This window comes from Melanostigma gelatinosum (genome assembly GCF_949748355.1).
Source record: "Melanostigma gelatinosum genome assembly, chromosome: 9".
Lineage (NCBI taxonomy): Eukaryota > Metazoa > Chordata > Actinopteri > Perciformes > Zoarcidae > Melanostigma > Melanostigma gelatinosum.
In genome coordinates this window covers 18,134,209-18,157,484 of record NC_136642.1, presented here as the reverse complement: position 1 = coordinate 18,157,484, position 23,276 = coordinate 18,134,209, and the positions used below count along the sequence as shown (strand labels likewise).

Genomic DNA, 23,276 nt, shown 5'->3' with positions numbered 1-23,276 from the left:
AGGAAAAACGACAGAGAGGGAGATGAAAACAGAGTGGCGGCAGAACGCATACGAAAAAGAGTTATAGGAGAGGGGATGGAAGGCACAATAAGAGAAGAGGCAAGATGAGCTGAGGGGAGGAAAGACAGGAACGCTCCACTGTGACAGGAGAAATTACACTGAGAAAATAACTAGTGCTGGAACAATTACATTTCAGCCAGACTGATATTGCACCTAAAGGCTGAGCTGGTGAGTCTGCTGTTGTCACCAGCCCCCCTCCCCCGATATCAATCTATCAAAACAATAATACTCAGTAGGTGAGACAGCTAACTTTGTATGGAAAAATGATATGTGTGTGTGTGTGTGTGTGTGTGTGTGCGAGAGTTCATGTGTATCGGCTCAGAGCATTCCCTTTATTTCCTGTAGGCTGGCATGTCTGAAATAATGACAGTTCTGTTTCTTTCCTTTCCTTCTCTGCTGGCAACAGAAGTCTCTCTTCTGGGCCACTAGTGAAGAAACATGACGCATATAAAAGGTTAATGCGAACAACTGTTCCAAATGAAAAGGTCACTGGAAACAATCGGACATATATCAAGAAAGAAAGTTACAGGGAAAGAATTGTTACACAGAGCAGTATGCATATTCCCGCTGGCGAGTCACTGCGGAGGCTAGAATAGCCTTTGGCTAAAAAGGATAACTCACACAATACACCAGGACCTCTGTGGGAACAGAGGTCAATCATCATAACATTACCTCAAACAACCGAGAAAATGATAGAATAGAAAGGTTTTTTTAAAAATAATACAAGAAAAGCGTAACAGTATTCATTAGAGAGGCAATAAATCTCAACTGGAATTGTTCAGAAAATAAATGATCACAGTGATCTAAAATAAAATAGCAATGTTTCTTCACGACCAAAGAATTACCTGATGAGCTCTTCATTAATTCAATGCTCTGAAATGTGCATATACTGAAGAAGATGTGCAGGCTGAATCTGTTCATGAATTTACACTTTTGACACAATGATTAAAATGCATATTCACATATTGCACCACAAGGCCACGAGGCCAAAACACACAAAGGAAAAATAGGATTTCCGAGTCACGCCACCTCAAAGCCTTTCGGCACATTGCGAGCACTGCTGTCACAAGGGCACACTGCACAGTGGTGGGTGGTAATGAGTGAGGTCAGTGGTCAGTGGTCAGGCTGTCATTTGTAGCTTGTTTCAGTTTTAATTTTACAGTTACTTTCACTGTTAGTCATTCAAACGTTCTTTTATTAATTCCACACTTTTCCAAAAAGGAGTCGGAATCGGCTTTTCCACACAGTTGAGCGACTTGATTTTGCTGCGGTGCTGGATTTCAGTGAGAGAGTTACGAGTCTCACTGGCGATACGACGGAGTTCAGAATGAGGTCTTCAGTTGGTGCAGTTACATCAATTGGGACGGCTGCTTCCTCAGTTCTGTCGTCAGCAGGAGCTTCTGCTTCTACTGACGCCAGGGGGACAACCGGTCACAGAGCCAGCACAAATCCAGCTTTAACCAGATACGCAACATTTTAAAGTAATTGCTCCTACAAATTGCTCATTTCTTTTATATATCATTTTGATACACATAATGACACTAAGGTTAGCAACTCTGGAAGAAAACAACAAAAAAAGGAATGTTTTGACACGAAACAGATTCCCGTTCCCTGCAGCACTTTACCTCATTGGACGGCTTTGAGATGTACATGAAATAGACTCGCTTGATAGGATTGTATGCACTGCACGTAGAGCCATCTATCTGGCAAGAGTTCCTTTTTTAAATAATTGAGCCCCCAATGCTTGTTTAATAAGCCAACGTTGCCAGGCAACAAACATACCTCTATCCAGTACGCACAGTCGTGGCTTAAACTGCTTTGCCTCAAACTTTAGGTGCAGAGATTTAAAACATGAATCACGAGAGGCTTAAAACTGTTTCAGACACCTCAATACTGCTACTTTATGAAGAAGGGCTTTTAGGGGACCATAATCAGGGGAGGATGCTCCTCTGAAAGCAGAGTGAGGCTTACAATGTATTCACATGGTGATTTGGCTAATACACGAATGTAGACCTCTGTACCTTAGTGTCACAGAAATGTAAGGCAGCCAGAGTGCTGTAATCATCATACTGGCTCAAATACTGTATTATAAATATCGTAGCTTAAGTATTAGGCAGATTAATTCAATAAATTAACATTTCAAGAAAATAAAGAAAATATCACATTTTTAATTAAACTGTTAAAACAGTTTATCCAATTCAATTTGATCCGCATCAACAAGTGAACACGTATAATAACCAACCATCCTCAGATGGTGAATTACATTCAGGTACATATAGTATTGTACGGAGATTTGCAATGGGAGCGCATGCCAAAATGATGTGTTTGAAAAGATCTGGCATTTGTTAAATCTTGCAAACATTGCAAGACGTGTCTCTCGTAATTACTTGTGCAAACCACCAATTGTTTATTCTTTCACTCAGCACACTGTGCGTACGGAATGACAATGTCATGGCGGCTACAGGGAATCTTACAATAAAGCTCACGTAAGTATGGTAAAGAAGAAATTAGAGCAGACATTTTGTTTTTCATTCGATTTTCATTCGATTTTCTGTTACATGAACATCAATGAGAACGTGAAGACCAATATGAAAACATTCAATGGATCGGACTCAACATCAATGTGGCAGATGGTTTGCCAAGCGAACACAGCAGTCAACTCAATTGTGGCTCTATCCTTGATCAAAGCTACCGCATAACCTCCCTCATAGGAACAGAGAGCTGAGGGACATGTCTTAAAGACCAGGGGCATTTGGGGGTGAAATGTACAAGCTTTACAAGCTTACTGTAGCAGTCTCTTGGATGTGAACAGCAGGTCAACTCAAATTAAGTTCAATTTTATATGTCCCAAGGAGAGCAATTTGTTTCGTGCTAAAGGTGGCACAAGGACATAACATATCCAACACAAGGAAATGTAATGAATTCTTGACTACAATAATGAGGTGATCCATAAAAATGTCAAACAACGAATTACTAACCCAGACGTCCTACAATAGTACTAACCATGCCGATTCGATGCTCGAGGCAGGTGTTAAGGAGCTCTTTGATGAAGATCGTCATTTTGTTGCACACTTTTAATATGTCTATCACAGACAGTACTTCATTTACTGTAACTTGCCTGTTATCTGCTCATTTTGGTATGGATTTTAACAAGTGCAACCTCTTTAGTAGATTCATTATGTCTTTTCTCATACGACTCAGATGTTTTACATACAATACGTAATTTGCTTCGTTGCATCCATATCCAGCATAAGCTGACAAACGGGGCCCATTGACTTGGCAGTGCAAAGCACAATTTACTGTGACGTACGAGAGTCTGTGCCGTCCAACATCAAATTCTGCCGCATGACCGATTGCCTCGCACAACACAGACCAACTGCAAAACAATGTTGTGTTCTCCCAGAACAGTCCCAACATGCTTTGCCCATTCGACTCAAATTAAAGCCTGTGAAATTATTTGGACTACAGAATGCAAGTTTTAGCAGATAGGAGCTAGTTGGTCTTGGCAGAGCTCTGTGTAACAGTAACACACCAGAAGGTGAGCTGGCAAAGCCAATATGACAAGAGAGCTTGAATATTTCAGGCCAGCACTCTCAAGTGAATCACTGCCCTCACTTGGCAGGAAAGAAATGATCTCAAACTATGCCTATTGTTATGCCTAACTTGGTCGCATAACAAAAGAAAGAAGCAATGAAAGTAAGCATTGGAAAACATTGCACAGCAATTCCAATACTGTCATGCTTAACATGATGATACATCTGTATGCCAGACAGGTATGATGCAGTCTGCAAGTATGCAATGAAGCTTTTCTCTCCTCCGTTTGCCTTCTCTCTTTACTCTGCACTGTCTAACAAGCCAATACAATGCTGCAGGACTGCGTTTATAAATTATGCATTTTTAGAAAATGCCCAATGCAGTACAAGTAAAGGTAGGCCCTGTTGTCTATAGGACTCACACGTACGCACCCACTTCAATGAAAAATTCATAAAATGACCACGGTTTTGGTCTCTCTGACATTTGTGAATACATGAATGGCATCATTGGCAGTGCTGTAGCCTTTATGAATAAAGCATAGGAATATCTTCCAGAGCTTGGATCCGTGATCAGATCACTCAACTTAAGCTTTGCCATTACTATTTCAGGGTCCCCACTCCGTCTGGAAAAGTCCTGGGAAATCTACTCGAGGAAAGACACTATTCCTATCTTATCAAGACGTGCAGTCTATGGCTATGAAATCACTTCTTACATGCTTAGAAATTATGACGAATTGATCATAGAATAATGCAAACACACCTGCAGAGGCAGGACACTTCACTTTATTGCTGCAGAAGTGAAACATTTCATGCCATGTTGTGGTCCATTTTAACTTTCGCAATGCAGCATTATGTTTGAAGAGACAGTGCTGGCAAAGTAAAAAAGTACCGCTAGCCAGTATTAAGGCGGTCTTTCTTTATAATCCAACTCTCTCAATAATACCCAACAACACACATTGAGGCCGTTGCTCCGAGCAAGCATTGAATCATAAAACTTTAGTAGGTGAAACAAACAAGCAATCATGACAGCTTCAGCAACTGAAATAAACCGAGAGCAGCTTATTCGAAATAATCTTGTCCATAAACTACCATTTGAAAGTTAATATGATACCGAACATAACTTGGCCCTTTCAGATGGCAATGTTTGGGGAGCTCTGATCGATAGCGTCGCATTTCATTCCCGGGTAAAGGTCAGTAGGAGAATGGGGAAACAGTTTTCATTGACAACACAAGATTTTTCCAGGACATTTCACTTCTTCTCTCATCTTCCAGGATGAGTGGGAAAACCTGTATTTGCTGCTTTACTTATGATAGTTTCCCTTTACTAAAACTAAATCAGGCAAATTCTTACTTGTAAGAGCAAAACGATGTGAGCCGCAGAAACGCTACTGGGTAAAAACCAAGCTATCAAGTCATACATCAAAATAATAACAGCCAGGGATGAGAAAATAGGTTCCGAATCACTAGTCCTATTCTAAGATGTTTTATGAATGCAGGCGCTGGGTCTGAATGTCCAACGAGATTACTCATAGTTTCTCGAAACAAAAAGACAGAAATGCTCATCAACTCAGGACTAGACAAAGGACTTAAGGGCCCTTCAAGAAATGCCTATCCAGGGGGAATGTGAGGTTTCAGAGCGCTCTGTTGTCTGCGGCTGAGATGTATTGGCATGACAGGCAGGCTTCTGGTCTGAACAAAAATCTCTGATGCAGACAACACAGACATTTCTTTTCCTTTTTGTTTGAAAATCCATCTTCCGAAAAAAAAAAAAACATGCATAGGAAGACATTATACACCAATCAAATCCATGGGGCCATTTGAGGAAGGATTAAGGGGTAAAATATAAGCTCCCATTTTTCTGTGGGGAAAACAGCTTGGACTGACCCCATCTACCTTGTTACATCGATGAAGACTGCTGATCTGTAATCTGTTTCACGCTGATCCTTCACAGTCAAGTGCTGCTTCTAGGGGAGCGTAGGTCTATGATCTTGGGTCAGTAGTAGTATGACTCTGTGAGTCTTGACAAATTAGAATAGAGATGCGGATTGCCAACAGGAGCCTTCTAGAAGGGGCCCTGCCGGCAGTCTGTTAAATGGTGCATCAACAGTGAGTGCTGCTGACGGCATCCAACCTTGGCAGAGTGGCGTCAAGCACACCCACAGAGGCACACATACATGAACATGGATACGTACACACATGCGTTTGAACGCACATTGACAGGAACACCTGCAAACTACAACATTTATAAAGCCCCTCAGAAACATATTGGACAAACCAACCTTGACAGACTGGTGGGGGTCCATCCATCTGTAGCCTCTCTCCGAGTCGACAGGTCAGAATCTCGGTGCCCACCAAGGTGAAGCCTGGCAGGCACGAGTACCGAATTATGTCCCCTGTGAAATCATTTACACCCACAATCATACAAACACACACAAGCCGGGAGTGGATATGAAAAACACATCCATCCATTCATCCGCCCACCCAACCACAACCAAACACACACACACACACACACACACAGAAGTGTTAGTAAAAGCCTCCTCACTACCAGCACTTGAAACAGTAATCAACAACACATTCTCGAATGATATTGACGTCCCCTTAGCGAGCTGGAGTACTGAAGGCACTTATTTACAATACAGCCGCACACTTATACACAAACACATGCACTCACATGTGGAATGAAGTAACACTTCATTCCAAAGACACAAAGTTAGGCAGCCACTCACTTCTAAACACTGAAAATACAAACAGCTTATATGAAGAGATATTTAGCCCTTCCCCTCAAACTAATATTCAATTGCAAAAAGTATGAATCGATAAAAAAACAACTTGAGAAAGGTAAGTGAAGGTTGAAAAAAAAATCTATATATTATACATCAATATATATACATTTAAAAAATGTATAAATGTATAACAAAAATGTCCAAGTGAATATGTACTACAGCCAAAGCTGTTTCAAATTGTGAAATCGATTTATGGAGTAATATGTTAACAAAAAGATAAACATTCAAACAATAGTTTGAAATGCAAGAATCAGCTTACAGGGGAATGGATTTATTAATGAATGGCTAAAACATTTGATACGTCTATTCCTATTTGTTTTGTCCCGCGTCGACGGCCGTCCAAGCAAATTACTGTATGTCTGGTGCAAATGTACTTTATTACGCACTGTCCCCCAGTAAACAAGCAAAATAAGAGAAGACAAACCTATTTCAAACTCTTCATCATCGGTTAGGATAGTAGCGTTGGCAACAGGAGGGGGTGGCTGACATGTTCTCAGCTGGTATGCTGTTAGGAGAGGGCAAAGGTTGAAATCTGCAACAGTGCATGTTGTATGCACTCGTGTGTGTGTGTGTGTGTGAGTGAGAGTGAGATAAGAATGTGTTTTCTGTTCTACCTGCAGTACATTCTTTACTCTTCCATCATGCTGACACTTGATTAGATCATACATTGTCATCTATCACTGTTCATGATCATCAAAAACCATCACTAATTTAGCTGGAATGGGGGACAATTTATTATTAATCAACTTCTTTCCGATGGGGCGTTTTAATAGGCATAAAAAGGAATTCATCATTTATCATTACATAGAAGTGGAAGCATCCATGCACCAAAATGAGAAAAGCTAAATAATGACTCATTAAAGAGGGAAAATGAAAGGAGTTCCTATATGTGTTCTTCATTACCACACTAGAGTTCCAGCAAACTGGAGAAGTAAAGCTCAAGTAAATAGGGGTCATTACAGCAGTGCGGGACAAGGTCTTTGCTGAGCTGGTATCAAAGGGGAGGTTACCGTAATAATTCAGCACAAAGAAGCCGCTGGTGCTGAAGTCGCTGTGGAATTTGATGAGGACCTGATTGGCGGTGGTGGACGCGCCGTCCTGTACAGAGCTGCCACTGAACTGACCGATCTGAGGCGAGGCCTGGTCAGGTCCGTCCCTGAATACAGAGAGGGGTTGGGGGGGTGGAAGACAGACAGACAGAGAGAGAGAGGAGTAGAAAGAGAGAGCAAAAGGTTTATGAATAAACACCCGTAATAACTTGCTGGGATCAAAGAGCAGGTCTAGTTAACCCCCAGCAGTCATTCTGAAAACCTGAGAAGAAGTTTTTACATTAATCAACACTGTCAAAGTAAAAGTTTAGAATGAGTTAACTGATGAGGCAGTGCAGCAATGAAACTTTTGCCTCCTCCAGCCATGTTACATATGAATGGAGAAGTTCTTTGGGGAAAAAAAAAAATCAATGGTACAGAATCCTGCAGAAATGTGCAAAATCCACAACTGCGTTTGTGACCTCTTTTTGTGTGTTGTTTGTGACCTTGCAAAACATTCTTTCAAATTGAGTTGAGATTGTTAATATTCTGTACGTGCATGCACATCATCAGGGTGTGTGGTTATCACTATGCTTCAGCCCCCGAGACCCTGGAAGGGAGAAATGTTTACAATGGGAAATGTATGGGTGATTATCAGAAAATCCTGAAGCCCTGAACTGATTAACACGATGGACCGTAAAAGGAACTGTAGCCCTGGGAATCAAAATGTAATTGAATCGTAATGACCTTTTTGATTTTCACTCTTTATGCCGTGTAGGTTGTTATCTGTAAAAGCTGTCTATGGGAGTGTATACTATAAATGCCATAGGACAATCAGCATGTGTCAAAGATGTGACAAAGATGTGAATAGTAATATGTTACGAGTAATGGAAACAGACATACCAACTCCTTAAGGTAGCTATAAATTACAAACAAGATAGAAGACAAGACAAGAGGCTAGGGTCATAAAAGTCACTGGAATAGTTTTTGGTATGTTGCCAGTGGTGGATGAGATGCTGAAGGCCCTGAATGTTGCCAGCTCGTCGTGTCTGACGCATCTCTTGGACGGCATCCACCTATGGCAGTTAAAGGGAAAGACATCAAGTGTCTATGGGCCTTGTTCCCAAACGAGGGTACAATGTAGTGTGAAATGTCGTGTTGAAAATGGCGCAAAGCCTGAAGGTGAAGTTCTCAATTAACGGATACAAAGAGCTGAAATGAGCTGCCTCAAAAGGAGCCGACCCAGAGCTATGCTTATGCATTCTAGCTGAGCTGGATGGACCTCGGGATCCCCCAGGCTAAGCCGGAAGGAAGTGGCTGGAGGGGCAGATAGATGCAGGGGTTGGCCAACATCACAAAATGCATTCAGTGAGATGATTGAGTGATTTGGCAACCTCTAGATATTCCACATACCATTTCTACTGAGGTAGCTAAACCCATTATTATCTTTGGCTCTCTTGGGTGATTTCGGCAATGTTGCATTCAAAGGATTCCTACATCTATGTGATGATGTACCTAAATTTGTCATATCATGTCATTTGGTAAATGGTAAAATATTATGACACGTCTCCCTAATACGATGCACAACTAAATTTACTGCAAACATTTCTCCAAATCCCCCATCCCAAGGTGAATCGATAGGTGGATGGCTGTGGGGCGATGATGGAACTCGTCATTTGCAATAAAGCCATTTATGAGACGAGAATTAGCTGCTGACAGCACAGAACAGAGCAGCACCTCTGCTAATGAGAGCAAGGGAGAAATTTCAAACCCTTCGAAAAAATACTGCCGCGATCTCTGTTCCGAAATAAGCTGCCTAAATAAGTTGGGATACATTTTTTTGGGGGGGATGTGATGCAGCATGTGCTTCTTTTCTCTGGGAATAAAAAGAAAGACTCACGCGAGAAGACAGTGCTTTTCTATTATGTATATATAAATGCCATTTTTCTACAAGAGAAATGTATTTCATGACTGGCACTTTCGGGTAGCTCCAGGCCTACTCCCGTGAATGATGTACATTAAATGCTTTTTTGTATGTGTACCTTTAATATATTGTATATTAAAAAAAGTCTTCGCGCAATTTCATTTCAGAGTGATCAGCAAAATGGGAGACGGCAGTCAGGCAGGGAAATGAAATGTTGCCATCAGGGAAAAAATAGTTTGTGCTTTTTCATTTGAAAACAGGAGTGCCAGTAGCTCCCTCCTCCCCTACTGTATGCTGGAAGGCATTTCCCTCCTCTATCACAGATGAGGTGAGGTCCATGACTGCCTGAGGCTTACCATTCTACAGAGAGGCTACAGAAAGGTACCGGTATACGGGAGAGGGAGAGACAGCCACTGGACTGATAACAGGCATGTCGTATAACACAGTTTACTGCTGTACAATTATCCGACAAGAGTTAAAGTTTTTACAAACTAACAAGCATCGAAGATAACTCAGAGCTGATGTTTTCATGCTTGCACACATTTCTGTCGCTTTATGTAACACTCGCTGGGGAGGAGGGACACACAGGGACTCAGACTTTACTTCAGTTGCTCTTGTTTCATCTATTTTGTTTTAGCAAGGGGGCTGTTGGAATAAAAGTTGTCAGGGAAAGTAAAATGAATCCACGGATTTCCAGACGAAAGTCAACATATTGTGGATGGCTGTTGGCTCATTTAATACGGTTGTGTCACATCAAGAGCTTTGAGCAAAACTTGTCCAAATGGCCCTTAAAAAACTAAATTCCTTTCACGACATATCGATGATTGAGGGATTGCTTCCACACAGCAACATGGCAACAATTTTGAGTTTGCTTTTGCAATGAATAAAGGAAACACTTGACCCAACTGGGTGTTTTCGGCTCATGCTCTGCTGTGAAAAAGTCTGTACTCGTGTCTGTACATTCCGCGCTGTGTCCCGGTCTGTTACGTCTTTGTTATTTCTGCGTGTTCCTTGTTCTCAGTGTTTGATTGTGTGCAGTCTGTGAAAGCAAATGATCCTCTATAGAAGACAATGAAGAAGGAATCTGAATCAATACGGAATATTATTCTGGAAATAAATCTCATTATACTCTGCAGTTTTTCCTTGAGTAAAAAAAGAAATAAAACTTCAGTTGTCAGATCCTTTGGGAGCTGCTCTATTAGCAATGCACTGCATCTGCTAGACACTTGAAAAAGCGTATATTTTGTGACTAACTGCTTACTGTAGTATTGTTTGTATAACATATTTGTCTCCGTTTCTAAAGCTTATACAAGCATCACTATTAATTGAGAAAGACTGCCTCCCAATACCTGTCAACAGAACTCTGTATGCAGCTCTGTATACAGAACACTGTGTGCCATAAGCTGAATAATGTCATACGGAGAGAGAAATGAAAACGTACCACACAGTGATGTAGTCATAGATTGGCTCTGTATTGATAACAGAGAAGTTGATGTAGATGCCATAGCCAGGAGGTACTCGGACAGTCCACATGCAGTCCTGGAAGTGTGGATACTCCGCTGGGTGTCCAGGAGAGTAAATTGTGCCATTCATGGATGTTACGTTTCCCCCACAGAGAGCTGGAGGGAGAGAAACGCATTCAGAGAGGCTGGACGAAAATACAAAGGCAGTCTTTGATTTACCTCAAGTCATAAAACTTGCTTTTATGACTTTTAACAAACCATAACTGTGTGTTATTTGGTTATCACTGAGATACTGAGCAGGGGGAGGGGGGGGGGGGTGCACCTGTTAGACACAACTGCAGGGGATGGCTAGTGTTTGCTGTGAACTTGATGCCGAATAGTTCAGACATTAAAACTGTAACGGTATCTCTGGAGAAAAACAGAACTATTTACCACTTTCTGGGACAAATACCAAACTCTTTTGTGGACTCGAAACACGTGTTCCTGCCTCACTTAACTGATGAGAGGAAAGCCATCGTTTATCATACCTGAGCTACAGAGACGGGTGTAATCAGCTTTGTAATGAATACTTGCAAATTCTCCATATATCATTATATCGGGCTGTGTCAGTGTATAGTTCAGTGACGTGGTGGTAAAAGTGAGTCAGATGCTTTCATGTGCTAGAATAAAGGACGGGACTAGAAGCAGACTCAAAAACCTACATTCTTCTTTTCAAAATAACTTCACAGACTTTATTTTGAGCAGGCGATGGCGCTGGAAAAGCATTTCCGTCTTCACTTTAGTCAGCTTCTCAGAGAGTAGCACGCATTACTTTTTCAAAGATTTGTTTGCGCACATATTTTAACATTTCTCCACTAAGTTTGGGAAAACAGAGAAAAATATCAAATAAAAGGCATTTCATGACTGATAAATAGAGTTTGTTGACACTGCAAAATGTACGCTATTTGGAGGAAGATTTTAGGTCTTGGTAGTTGAAACTGTAAGAGGGGTTCAGTGCTGCTGTTTTCACATTCTTTTCTGCATATGAACGACACTCGCTGGAAAACAACTGTTGTGTTTATAAGAAGCAGTCACCTTCGCAGCGAGGTATGGGGTGGTTCCAGTTTCTGCTGACTCCATGCAGACATGTAAGAGATGCCTCTCCAAGCAGAGTGTAACCTTGAAGGCACTCAAAGGAAATGGTCATCCCCACACTGTAGTCCTGACCGATGACTATGCCGCTACGGAAAGGCTGTGGGTCCGGACACCTCTGCAGCTCATATGCTGGGGGGAAAAACAAACCAACACACGGTAGTGAAGGATTAATAACCACAGACTCCAGGAAGCAAATTATAAAACGCTACCACTACAATACTATTTAATATCTATGATCAAAGAGAACCAAAGTAACCAAAGCCTGGCCAGTGAGCTGTTAAGAGCAGCTAATCTTACATCATCGGTGAAATCTAATCAACAGATTGCCTATATCATGATATGCTTTTGTATTAAAACCATCCCTCTATCCTTTGTCATCATCAGTAATATGATTGAACACCGTCCAAGTGTGCTACGTCTTTTTTTAAGAAAATAACGCAAAACAAACACCTCCTACTGGTGGCTGAAGCCCCAAAATGTTGGTCGGGTCATAATGTTAACCGATTAATAATGATTATTTTCCACATTGGCTTCAGCACATAAAATACCCCACTGACATAGCCAACACTATTATCAAGAATTATCAAGAAATATTCAAGAATATTTGCTGTTGAATGTCTCAGCGGAGGTCAGCATTGATTTATTTTTCTTTATTCTTTAGCCTTTTGTAACCTCACAACCTTAGAGAAAGCATCGGCCTAGCAGGACTAATCTTTGTCCCTGGTCTGTATCCAACCTGACTGATGGTCTTTTAAGTGCTCTATTAGCAAACTCTTCAATCTCTTTCCACTTTTTCAGCTGCTGCCATGATAAAAATCACATTTTAACTTTACCATGAGGACCAATCTTTGTTCCTCACCCTGGTAGACAACGTGGAAGCCAGGCTTGTTCTGAGAGTAGTCGCTGTGGAAGAAGAGAGTGGTCTCATGGGTGGTGCTGAAAAGAGAGTTGGGCACAACGGGGCCACTGAACCGATCAATCACTGTTCCTGTCTCCAGGTTCCCACTGCGCAACTCAAGATAGTCATGAACGGGCTCTGTGGAGAAGTTCAGAAACTGCAGATGGATCCCTAAAAAGCAGAAAGAAAAGGTTGACGCAGGAGAAAACACTCAATATATAATAAAGTAGAAGTGAATGAATGTGTATGTTCACTTCAGGTACTGTAGTAGGAGATTAGTTCAAATTTAATGTTAAGCATGCATACAACGAGCAGGTTCTTCTTCAACACAATAAGAAGTTGAGAGGAGTTAACAGAACAGGGCAGAGGGAAGCAGCGGAGAGGACATGAGAGCAAGCAGAACAAAGAAAGAGAAAGGAAAGACAGAGGGGGGGATGACAGACCGAAACCAATAGGGAGTTGAACTCTCCAGCTGCAGTCCAAGCTGCTCTGGTAATTCCCTGCGAAGCCAGGGCTGAGGATGACGCCGCTGAAGTCTGTCATAGAGCCACCACACTGGGCTGTGGGAGACCAACCAAGGAGAAAGAACATGTCACTTCTCCACACAACGGCTCCCCAAGGGAAAACAAAGGAAAACAATGACTGGGAGAATATGGCGGGAGGGCAAAGAACATGCACACTTGTTGTGTATGCGTACAATAGAGGAGGAAGAGTAGCAGTACTGTTAATGTCTGCATTCGCTAGATGTGCTCATAATCATGCGCATTATATGCTCATGTTTTATACGCAGACTGTAAAGGGGGGGGGGGGGCTTGTGTGGGCAAGGGAGAAAATCAAGTGCTGTGAGTGTGTTTTATGAGTTCAGGATTGGGGAAGCGGGGATGTGTGGGTGGATGGATGGGAGTGCATGTACATCTCTGCTTGAGTGTGTGGATTATGCTCCATGAGGGCGTCCGTGAAAAGATAACTGACTCAGGCACATCCCTTGTTTGGTGGTGCTTTAAATTAAAATAAATGAGAGTCAATTCAATTTTTCCAGCGGTGGCAGTGATCACTTCACCCTCCCCCCCTGCAACCCCCTGTTGGAGAACACTTCAGCCTGCTGTGACAGTTACACTCATCCCCCTCTCCTAGTTGTACATACACACAGGCATAATGCAACCGGAGCCACCAGAGGCATCAATGTAAACGTGTCGTCTTTTTCCCCATCCCGAACCTTACAGGCCTATTTATGCGGCTAAAGGTTGGGAACATTGCTGCCATTTCTCTGAAGATGATCAACCAAGGCCAGCGAGAGGCGAACACTATCTCGGGATTTAATTGTGCTGCTGGTGGGGAAAAACCTGCTTGACCTGTTTGTGTTTGAAACGAAAGAGAAGATGAGGAGAGGCACTTATGAGGATGTTATACGGTTGGCGGAGGGGCATGCAACCACTTTGATGTGAGTTTAACAAAGAGAACCCAGATCCCGGGTGTTGGGGTAAGCGTATGTACTGTAAACGAGCGAGGAGTTGAGCTAACGAGCAAACACAGGCGTCCGAGAGCAGGCCTGTCAACAGTAAAGCTGGGATGTATGTCTGCAGTGAACTGTGAAAACCACAGAGACAGAACATTTACATGAGGAGTGCAGCGAGTGTGTGCGTGCACGTGCAATCGTCTGTGTGTTCAAATGAACCGCGTGAGGCGTGTTCGCACTAATGTGTGTTTGTGGACATGTGTAATTGGGGGCAACAGAACAGCGAGGTGTCAAAAGAGAAGCTGCTGCACTTCCCAGGTAATCTCTGGAATCTGTCTATGTGACAATCAACTTTAGAGGAAGTGTTGGGAGGGGGGGGGGGGGGAGTAGAGACTCATGAGAGGTATCAGAAATCAAACAACACACTGAGACGGTGCAAAGCCTTATAGATTTTTAACCGAGGGGGAAAGCAGAAAATTCATAATCCCCACTCCTCAAGCCTCCACGCCCACCCATCATCCCCTCCCCTCGTCTTACAATGAAATTGTTGCTTTCCCTAATACAATAACAAGTCCTCTGTGGGGGCATTGATCTATTGTGTGGCTTTGTGCAGGAGTAAAGTATTGCTATGGAAGAAATAAAAAGATATGAACCAGAAAAAAGTCAATGAGAAAAGGAGAAGGGCAAAAGACAAAAGAAAGAGACTGACTGTGTTTTATGCAACAAATACGGATTTGTCGTGCAATATCACCTCATTGAAACCCTGCATGCTGGCAATGTCAGACTGTATGAAATAATACATTACCTAAACATAGAGGTACGGGGTAATTCCACCTTCTGACGGGGCCAGGCATGCAGGTAATATATGCATTACCCTGTTCAGGAAAACAAACAAAAACAATATCTTCACCAGCTCCAAAATACAGGGCAATAAAAAAAAAGGAACACCAGGAGATCAAACAGACAAGTCTTCTGCAAGCTGATTTTATCAGCGTCCTGCGGATCTTTGGAATTGGTTAACAGTCAGATTTGGGGATTTTTCAAAATCCTGTTCTGAAGGTCTTGCGTGTGTAAACTTTTGATGGTATTAAGAGAGGGAGACCTGGGGTCTGACTACAGAGCGACGCGTTGTAGCCTGAGAGAACAAGACAAGAAGCACTGGTCTGTTGGATAAAGAAAATTACAATGTTAAAGTGATGAATATTACAGGTTAATCATCTGTAAAATATTCATAGCACTGTTGTTTTAATCCTTTCAAAATTCTGTGCATTCCAGAAGTTGTCTGCAGCCCAAACACTGGTCAAATGCATTCATACATGTACATCGACCAGCCAACGCGTACACGAATGATCAACCTGAAGACATAGACCAAAGCTTGTGTGCGTGTGTATGCACAGTTGTACTACACAGAATACACCTGAATTCAGAAGACTCAGCCATACATGTGTTTTTGTTTTTTACAATGGCCTCTGGTCTGTTCAGACACTCAGCCGGAAGATGTGTGTAAGAAGTTGCTGGTTAGTCGAGAGAGAGAATGGGAAAAGATGTGAATGCTTAAGCCGGGAAGAAAAATCTGTGTGGGATTAGTGAGGCGACTGTTAACACAATCCATCGCCCGTGGCATTGGAGGGTTCTGCAGCTCAAAAAGCCACGGCTACAGTATCTAGTATCTACTTGAGGAAGATTGGAGGACGTTAAAGCTGCTTTGTAACAGGCACACGCTCGCACAAACATGCAGGCAAAGCGCACACACTAAAGATGCAAGCTTAAATACACGGACAGTTACACCACCCTTGTGCATTCACTCATTTCTTTCCTGCACACTGCTCCGCGCTCTCTCACACACACACACACACACACACACACAGATATCATAGAAAAATGACTTTCTAACGCTGCCTTGACAGACTTATCCTTTGGGGTATTCTGTTGAAAGTGTCACTCCAGGCAGTTAGATGTGATTCACTTATCGTAACCGTAAGAGAGCTGGATGTCTGCTTTACCAGCGCTGTGTGCGTTCACCTACCTGTAACGAGAAGCCTTGATCGCACTGGAAGGACACCATGTCGCCCACAGTGTAGCGTTCGCCCACTTTCTGGCCGTTACTGGGAGGCTGTGGCTCTGGGCACGAATCCAAACCTATTGCTTAGGACAGAGTCACAACACACAAGTGTGGGCAGCGATCATTCTTCTGCATAATATGGGAACAATCAAAATTCATTGTTGAACAGCCATTGCATAAACAATGGCCACTTTTACATGTAATCATCCAATATCTATAGAAAGGAATAATTTCATAAAACCAAACGTTTAAACACATAATTACACAGTGCCTCACTGCTTGTAATCGCACAATAACTGAGTCATGTCATCATAACATTGGGAAACTGGGTCAAGTCAAAGAGCTATTTTATTGGTGGCTGTAATCGCAAAATACTTCTGACTGCTATCTGAAGCAATCACTGTGAAATTACAAAGCAATCCCTGGAGTATTACTTGACATAAAAATTGGGCTCCATTGGAACAAAGTGATTACAGAGCCACTTTCCAGGTACCGTGAGGCCTTTTAATGGCTTAGAAACCATGGTTGAGCCCAGCTATGAGCTCTTTTAATATAAGGTATTTGAGCAGCTTTCCACTGACATAGAGGGGACTGAACAAATACGTGAACATTCATATCTACAGGCAGAGGAGCAAACATCTCATTTCATTATTGACACACCAATTATATGCTGTTGGTGAAAAGTAGCATTGGGGAAAAAAAAGCCTATTTTGTAATCTTTCAACTCATCAGTCAATAGGTTGTTTGGTTTCCAGCGTTGTACCAATTTCCACTGCCGAAGTCTGACGTGCCGATTAACATTTTAATTTTAAGAACTATAATTGACAGTTCGGCTTCAGAGTCAACTTTTTAACCACCATCCCTGAAAAACAATTTCAACCCGCTTGAAGTCAGTGTAAACCATCAAAGATTCAAAATAGTTTTCTGCATAAATGATTAGGAAATTAATATTATTATGATTATACATTATAAGCTGCTTAGAGCTAGTGTTAGGAAATTAAACAGGTAATAATTCCCTCTTTAATATTTGTTTTACATTGCTGTGAAAAACAGTATGTATTCATGTTGATCGCCAAAAAACAGATTTTACAAGAGTACAATTGAACACCGTTATAATTAACCTTCGCGACTAGTTTTTACTGATAGGAGATTGAATATAAGTCAATAATTATACATGCAAGTCAATGCAACCACTGTTAGCGTTAGCTCCTTTAGAAGCAGGGCTGTGTCTCGACTACCTTTCTTAGACTGACAAATTGCATGTTTGTGTCTTCTTCACTCAAGCGAAACTCAAGCTCACAATATGTGTGTGTGTGTGTGTGTGTGTGTGTGTGTGTGTGTGTGTGTGTGTGTGTGTGTGTGTGTGTGTGTGTGTGTCAGTAACATTACCGCCTGTACTGCTGTGTGCCAACATTATACTATCCTGCACCACTTGTGTGTAAATGTGACCAGAAATGTGAGACCGACTGGTCGGGCATCTGTCTATAAGATCAGCTGAAAACCAGCCAGTTTTGATCGATCGGTACATCTCCATTGATTTCACAAGTAATATTAGCTGCTGTACTGCTGCAGCAGCAGTGATACATAAGAAATGGTAGAAAGGGGAACTTTGTAATAACTTTGAAATGCATAAATACATTCATGCAGAAGTTTTGTCCTGGATGCAAAATGAGTAAGCAGGCCAGAGGGTGAGAGGTAGTGGGTAGGAGAATAAACAAAACCCAGCAACAAAAAAGAAATAAATGTATCACAACCTATGTGTAGGCACAGATAACACATACAGACAGCCCTCGGAACAGGAAAATGCACAAAATGTACACGCACAAGCCCACTCAAAGAGCTAACAGATCCAAGCAAGTAGGTGGGTGGATAAATGTAAACACGGCAGCTGAAATGGCCACAAAAGATTCAGAACAATTTATAAGCAACTTTTGAGAAGACTGAAGAGCGGGAGTGACCGCTGCACTGAGCATCTAGTGAACGTTAGAGAGGATATTTGGGTGGGAGGAGATAGTAACCTAAGAGACATCATGACAGATATAACTGAAGAAGAGCTACTGTACAAAGGCAGTGGGCGGATGCTTTGACATTTCTCCTCATACGTGGGTTTAAATGAAAGTATTACTTTGACAAAGTCAAATGACTTTGAAATAGATTGAAGGAGATTCGGTGAGGGAATATATTTAAACAGTGTTTGCTGCTATAGTGAAGGGCTGCCATAAGGTCGGTTTGACATCAAAGCCCATTACAGCTTTGAAAATAAAACTGTTGCATGACATTACACCGTGTCCTAAACAGCCTTCCCCTTGCACCGTTTTGGAATACTGTTTCCTAAAGCAGTGCATTCTTACTTAAATAGTGATTCAAAGGATGAAAGTGAATATAGGATTGGTGAAATATTGAAATGCAGGAGCCTCTGACAACTGCTTGCATATATACAGGAACAAAAAAAAGTGTAAACGTGTCAGAGCATAAGAGGCAGTTTGCCAGATCCGACCTTAACTGGGCACAAATAGACCATTACTCTCTGGCCAGGTTAAGAGTTAGTGCCCACTAACAGACGGCACTGGTTCCCGTTGAGCTCCAGATGTGTTCCAGTCAAATTATCAGAATACCGGTACACATTTTGGCAGGGACTGTCATCGTGTTGCGAGAAGGTCAACGCCCACTGTTCTAGAGTACACAACCGCGTCTGGAGGGATTCCCGTCCTGATTAAACGGGCATCATACTGCTGATTGCACGTAGCCAATGAGATGTTATCACTTCATAACTCACCAGTTGCTAGCTACGCTTGTCTACTACCCAAGGGGAGCCGAGCGCTTTACCGAGTCCGGTTTTCAATTTAATATGGGTCTTTCGATAATATACTGGATTATACGAAGGTAATGAAAGCCACTAGGCAGATGCAGAAGCAAAACACGCAGGTCACTCAATAGAGAATAGTTTACTGAGGGGAAAAGACGGCTCTTTCTAAGGGTACACACAAATGCAAAAGCAAGCCGAGCGATTTAGGTTTATAAAGGACGGTACTGTGGTTATACACCGTCAACAACTCAGGGAACTGAGAGTTTACTTTAGGGGGGTGGTGGCATGTGCAGTAGGGAAGAGTGGAGTAGAGCAGATCATTTAAGGTACATCAAATACATGTTTCTCCCCGAGTCATTCAACCCTATGCTTCATGCGCAGTCTAACGGGGGCTGGTATGCAAACAGACTGGTCTGTCTCACTGTCAATCAACGGATATTTAGTCCTGGTCATCATAAGCATCGTTGTCTCTTTTATTTACTGGTTATGACGCATTGCTTTTGTAAACTATTCACAGTCTAGGAGTTGACCCTTGACCCCTATTGTCAGAGAGGTTAGTGACCTGAGCTGCGTTCCAAATCGCATACTTTTTAAACTTTTTCCCTTTTAGTTCATTCCGCAGTGCCAAAACGCAGTATGTACTGTCTCATGCCGTGTGCATTCAATTGGGATGAACTACTTCCTCATGACATGGCACCTTGAACTGACCCTGTTGCTCATACATCCACTGTGCAGAGGATTGTGGGTCAAAATAGCCAGAAAAGCATGCTGGCTTGCACACTGCAAAATGTGACCATACTGGTATTTATTTTTGCATACTAAATAGTATGGTAGTATGTGTATTGGAACTCACAGATAGTTTGATTTGAGTTAAACCTGAGCAGAAGCTAACACAATTGTTGTTTTATTTTATAACTTTTATCACACTGCATCTTATTTATTGGTTATTAGAAGTTCCTGTCAGTTTTCTTCTGAGGTTTCTTCCACTTTTTCCCTGTTAAAGGGGGTTTTAGGGTGTTTCGCTGTCTGATGCCACACTTTTTTGATTTGTGATATGGGGTATAAATACAATTGACTTGACTGAGTAGATGTCACCGAGATTGATTGCTGTTGCTCTAATAAAATGCATTTTATTAATAAAAAAAAATGTGAATTCATATGTATATATATATATATATATATATATATAATAAAACATAAATCTTGAATGTAACTATTCACATCAAAGTATCACAACGTATCTTATTCTGAAAAAGAAAGAGCAATACATCTTATTTATATGATTATACCTCATATTTGAAGGCAATGAGACTTTGAGAGGCTGATAAATGGAGGTAGTAGATGGCATTTTGAATTTTGTTCCAAGAGCAACATTATCTCTATGAATTATGAAAATATGAAATGTGATGATTATCGTCACAAATACCACATCATTAATATCTCCCACTGTATGCTGATCCTCATCCTCATCATCATCATGACCATCATCATTAAACAGCAAAATAATCTCACTTTTGCTACCTTCATAAATAAAGTAAAACAACCAGTCTAATCAGTTTGACAACCAGGTGATTAAAATAAAGATCATATTCATTTTAATATAATCGTAATCAATATTCTTGATTTTGCCATCATGACATTTATACTCTACATCAAACATGGTAAAAAACCGACAGAGGCCTCACATTTCCGGAAACTAGACACAAATACTGTTGCTTGTGGGGTAAAAGTGCATATAAGCGAGCAAATCATTTTCGAAACTTCATGACCAGAGGCCCAAAACCTGTCCTGTGAGCACAATTTGAAAACAAGACACTGGAGCAGGATAAGTACACTTGCAGAAATTGCAGTATCTACAGGTGGAGTCAGTGTGAGATTCGATAATCATGAATCCCATCAGCTTCAATTGTAAATCCCATCAGCTTCTTTCATCCTTTTAAAACAGTGGGTCAGAGGAGAGGCATCGCGAGGTTGCCTGCTGTGCGCCTAGCTTAGTCTGGTGTTGGGTCTGTACAGAAATACAGAAAGTCATGTACCTATTATGCTAAATCCCAGTGCTGTCCAGCTAAATTAAAAAGGTAACACAGCTCTCTAGTACCCCATGCTTTATTCATCAACCGTTTTCTGCCATCTTGTCTTCATCAGGTGTCTGAGGACATTTCTGGTTTCTGGGATTCTTAACCAATCAATGGGTAAGAAAGGTAACTATTTCTTTGTTTCCCCCCCAATACAAATAAACACGTTCTTTATTCTTTATTCATGCTATTCTTTCAAAACACAGTGTGTCTAACCAACCTCCATCACTTCTCGTAACAAATAACCAATCTCAAAGTCCATCTGCATTTGAACTTCACACATCCATCCCAGAACCACATTTCCAACGTCTCTCAATGAAACCGTAAAGAACTCGGCTTGCGCAAGAACCTAAAGAATGACAACAGCCGCCATCGCAAATAAAGAAACTTGCATCCAGTTCAAAGTGGTGGCTTTGAACCAGCATGCAATTAGTGGCCAAAGAGTTGCGTAATACATAGTGACTAATAAATGAGAGAAAAATATGCAGGATCCGATAGTTATCAAGAAGATTGTATGTAGTATGCTTAGCATTTATAGACAACTGCAATTACCTTTAGCAGTGCCATGATGTCCCTTGAGTGGAGCGACTGAAATTAGATGTGTGGTGAAAGATGTATTGGCAGATCTTGGGGCTATTTCAGGGGATGAATTTCTTTCCAAGGTGTCCCGAATCGATGCATTCTGTTGTCAGTTACTCCGTGAGGGCCGTGTAAAAAATGTAGGTCTCTGCAGACTGCAGCGATTGAAGCCCAGTTTGGGACTTTATTTAGGATGCACACTGCCATATTGCCTGTTAGAAGACGGTAGTTTTGTTTTCAACTATAGCATACTGTCTGCGGGTTAAAAGGTTGGCTCTTAAGAAGTTGTATTTCGATAACTAGTCTCCACGGACAGCAACAATCACCCGAAGGAAACATTTGAAGACAGATGGTTGACTGGCTGGGTCTGTGCCAATCCCTCTTGCCTTTTTCTTCCCACTGTACGGAGCATTCAGAGCATTCATTTGTAGCTAAAAGTGTCGGAGTGTGTGAAAAGTAAATGGGTGGTTCAAACCAACCGAGGGCTGGAAACTACAAAAGTGCACTAAGTCGAGCGCAGACCTCCGCCACGTGTGTCTGCAACGAACACTGCTGTAATGTTTGATTGAATAAACACAAACCACGATTGTCTAATCTCTTGTCTAGACCGCGAGTGTATCTTGCAACAGATTGCTTGGCCCCAAGGGAGTGATGGTTGCAGCATTGTTGAGAGTCACTGCTCATTGACTCTAGGGAAGAAGAGTTTGGTTGTGACGTTAGTATTTCCAGCGGTGGACTGCAGTCAACGCAGCGCCGTTCGCTTGTTTATTCAAAGTTTATTGATATTAAAAGGTGTCAAATTCGACACGGCACTCCCTTTGGTCCCCTGCAATACACCCGCTAAGTGTGAAGTAGATCGGATGAGCGGTTGTGGAGATATGCGAAATACGTACCCACAAACAGACAGACAAAGATGACTTGCTTTACAGTTCAGTTGCAGCTGTCTGCACAGGCTGCATGCAGGCATCGCGTCTCACCAGCGTATCCGGGACGTAAAGTGTTTATTTACTCTTCAAGATTTTTTTTCAACAATGCGCTGGTTGATACCCAATGAAAAAGGCGCTGAACAAACATATCTACATTTCGCAACCTAGGCGGAGCAGAGTGTGCTGCTCTCCCGCTGTGTTCAGAGACTCTCCCCTTCACTTTTACCCTGCAGCTAGGAAGCAATACACAGGAACTTCTTGGGTATTGAAGAGTATTTTTGCAGTGTTTATTCATGGCAAAACAGTAAACTGCACTGTACATTTACTGCCACGAGACAACTTCACTGCTAACCTTTCCCTCTGCAGCAATACCCAACACCTGTATGCCGTAGGTGCAGCTATCGCCATCTCTCTTTCTCTTGCTCAGCCACACACACAATCTCTCTACGCGCGCACACACAATCTCTCTACGCGCGCACACACAATCTCTCTACGCGCGCACACACACACACACACACACACACACTAAGCATAGCCCCATTTAGA

General features: G+C 42.0%; 1 protein-coding gene across 1 annotated transcript in view; it reads right to left on the bottom strand.

Moving 5' to 3' along the window:
- Positions 1 to 23,276, bottom strand: part of LOC306781607 (CUB and sushi domain-containing protein 3-like) — a gene marked incomplete at both ends in the record, with an annotated part of 193,213 nt that overhangs the window by 48,184 nt on the left and 121,753 nt on the right. The window contains 9 exons of the mRNA XM_079274535.1: positions 5,873 to 5,986; positions 6,804 to 6,884; positions 7,390 to 7,535; positions 10,773 to 10,950; positions 11,869 to 12,057; positions 12,788 to 12,997; positions 13,270 to 13,386; positions 15,088 to 15,157; positions 16,309 to 16,427. Of these exons, the coding sequence (XP_079130661.1) occupies positions 5,873 to 5,986; positions 6,804 to 6,884; positions 7,390 to 7,535; positions 10,773 to 10,950; positions 11,869 to 12,057; positions 12,788 to 12,997; positions 13,270 to 13,386; positions 15,088 to 15,157; positions 16,309 to 16,427 (1,224 nt within the window). The remainder of the gene's footprint in view (positions 1 to 5,872; positions 5,987 to 6,803; positions 6,885 to 7,389; positions 7,536 to 10,772; positions 10,951 to 11,868; positions 12,058 to 12,787; positions 12,998 to 13,269; positions 13,387 to 15,087; positions 15,158 to 16,308; positions 16,428 to 23,276) is intronic.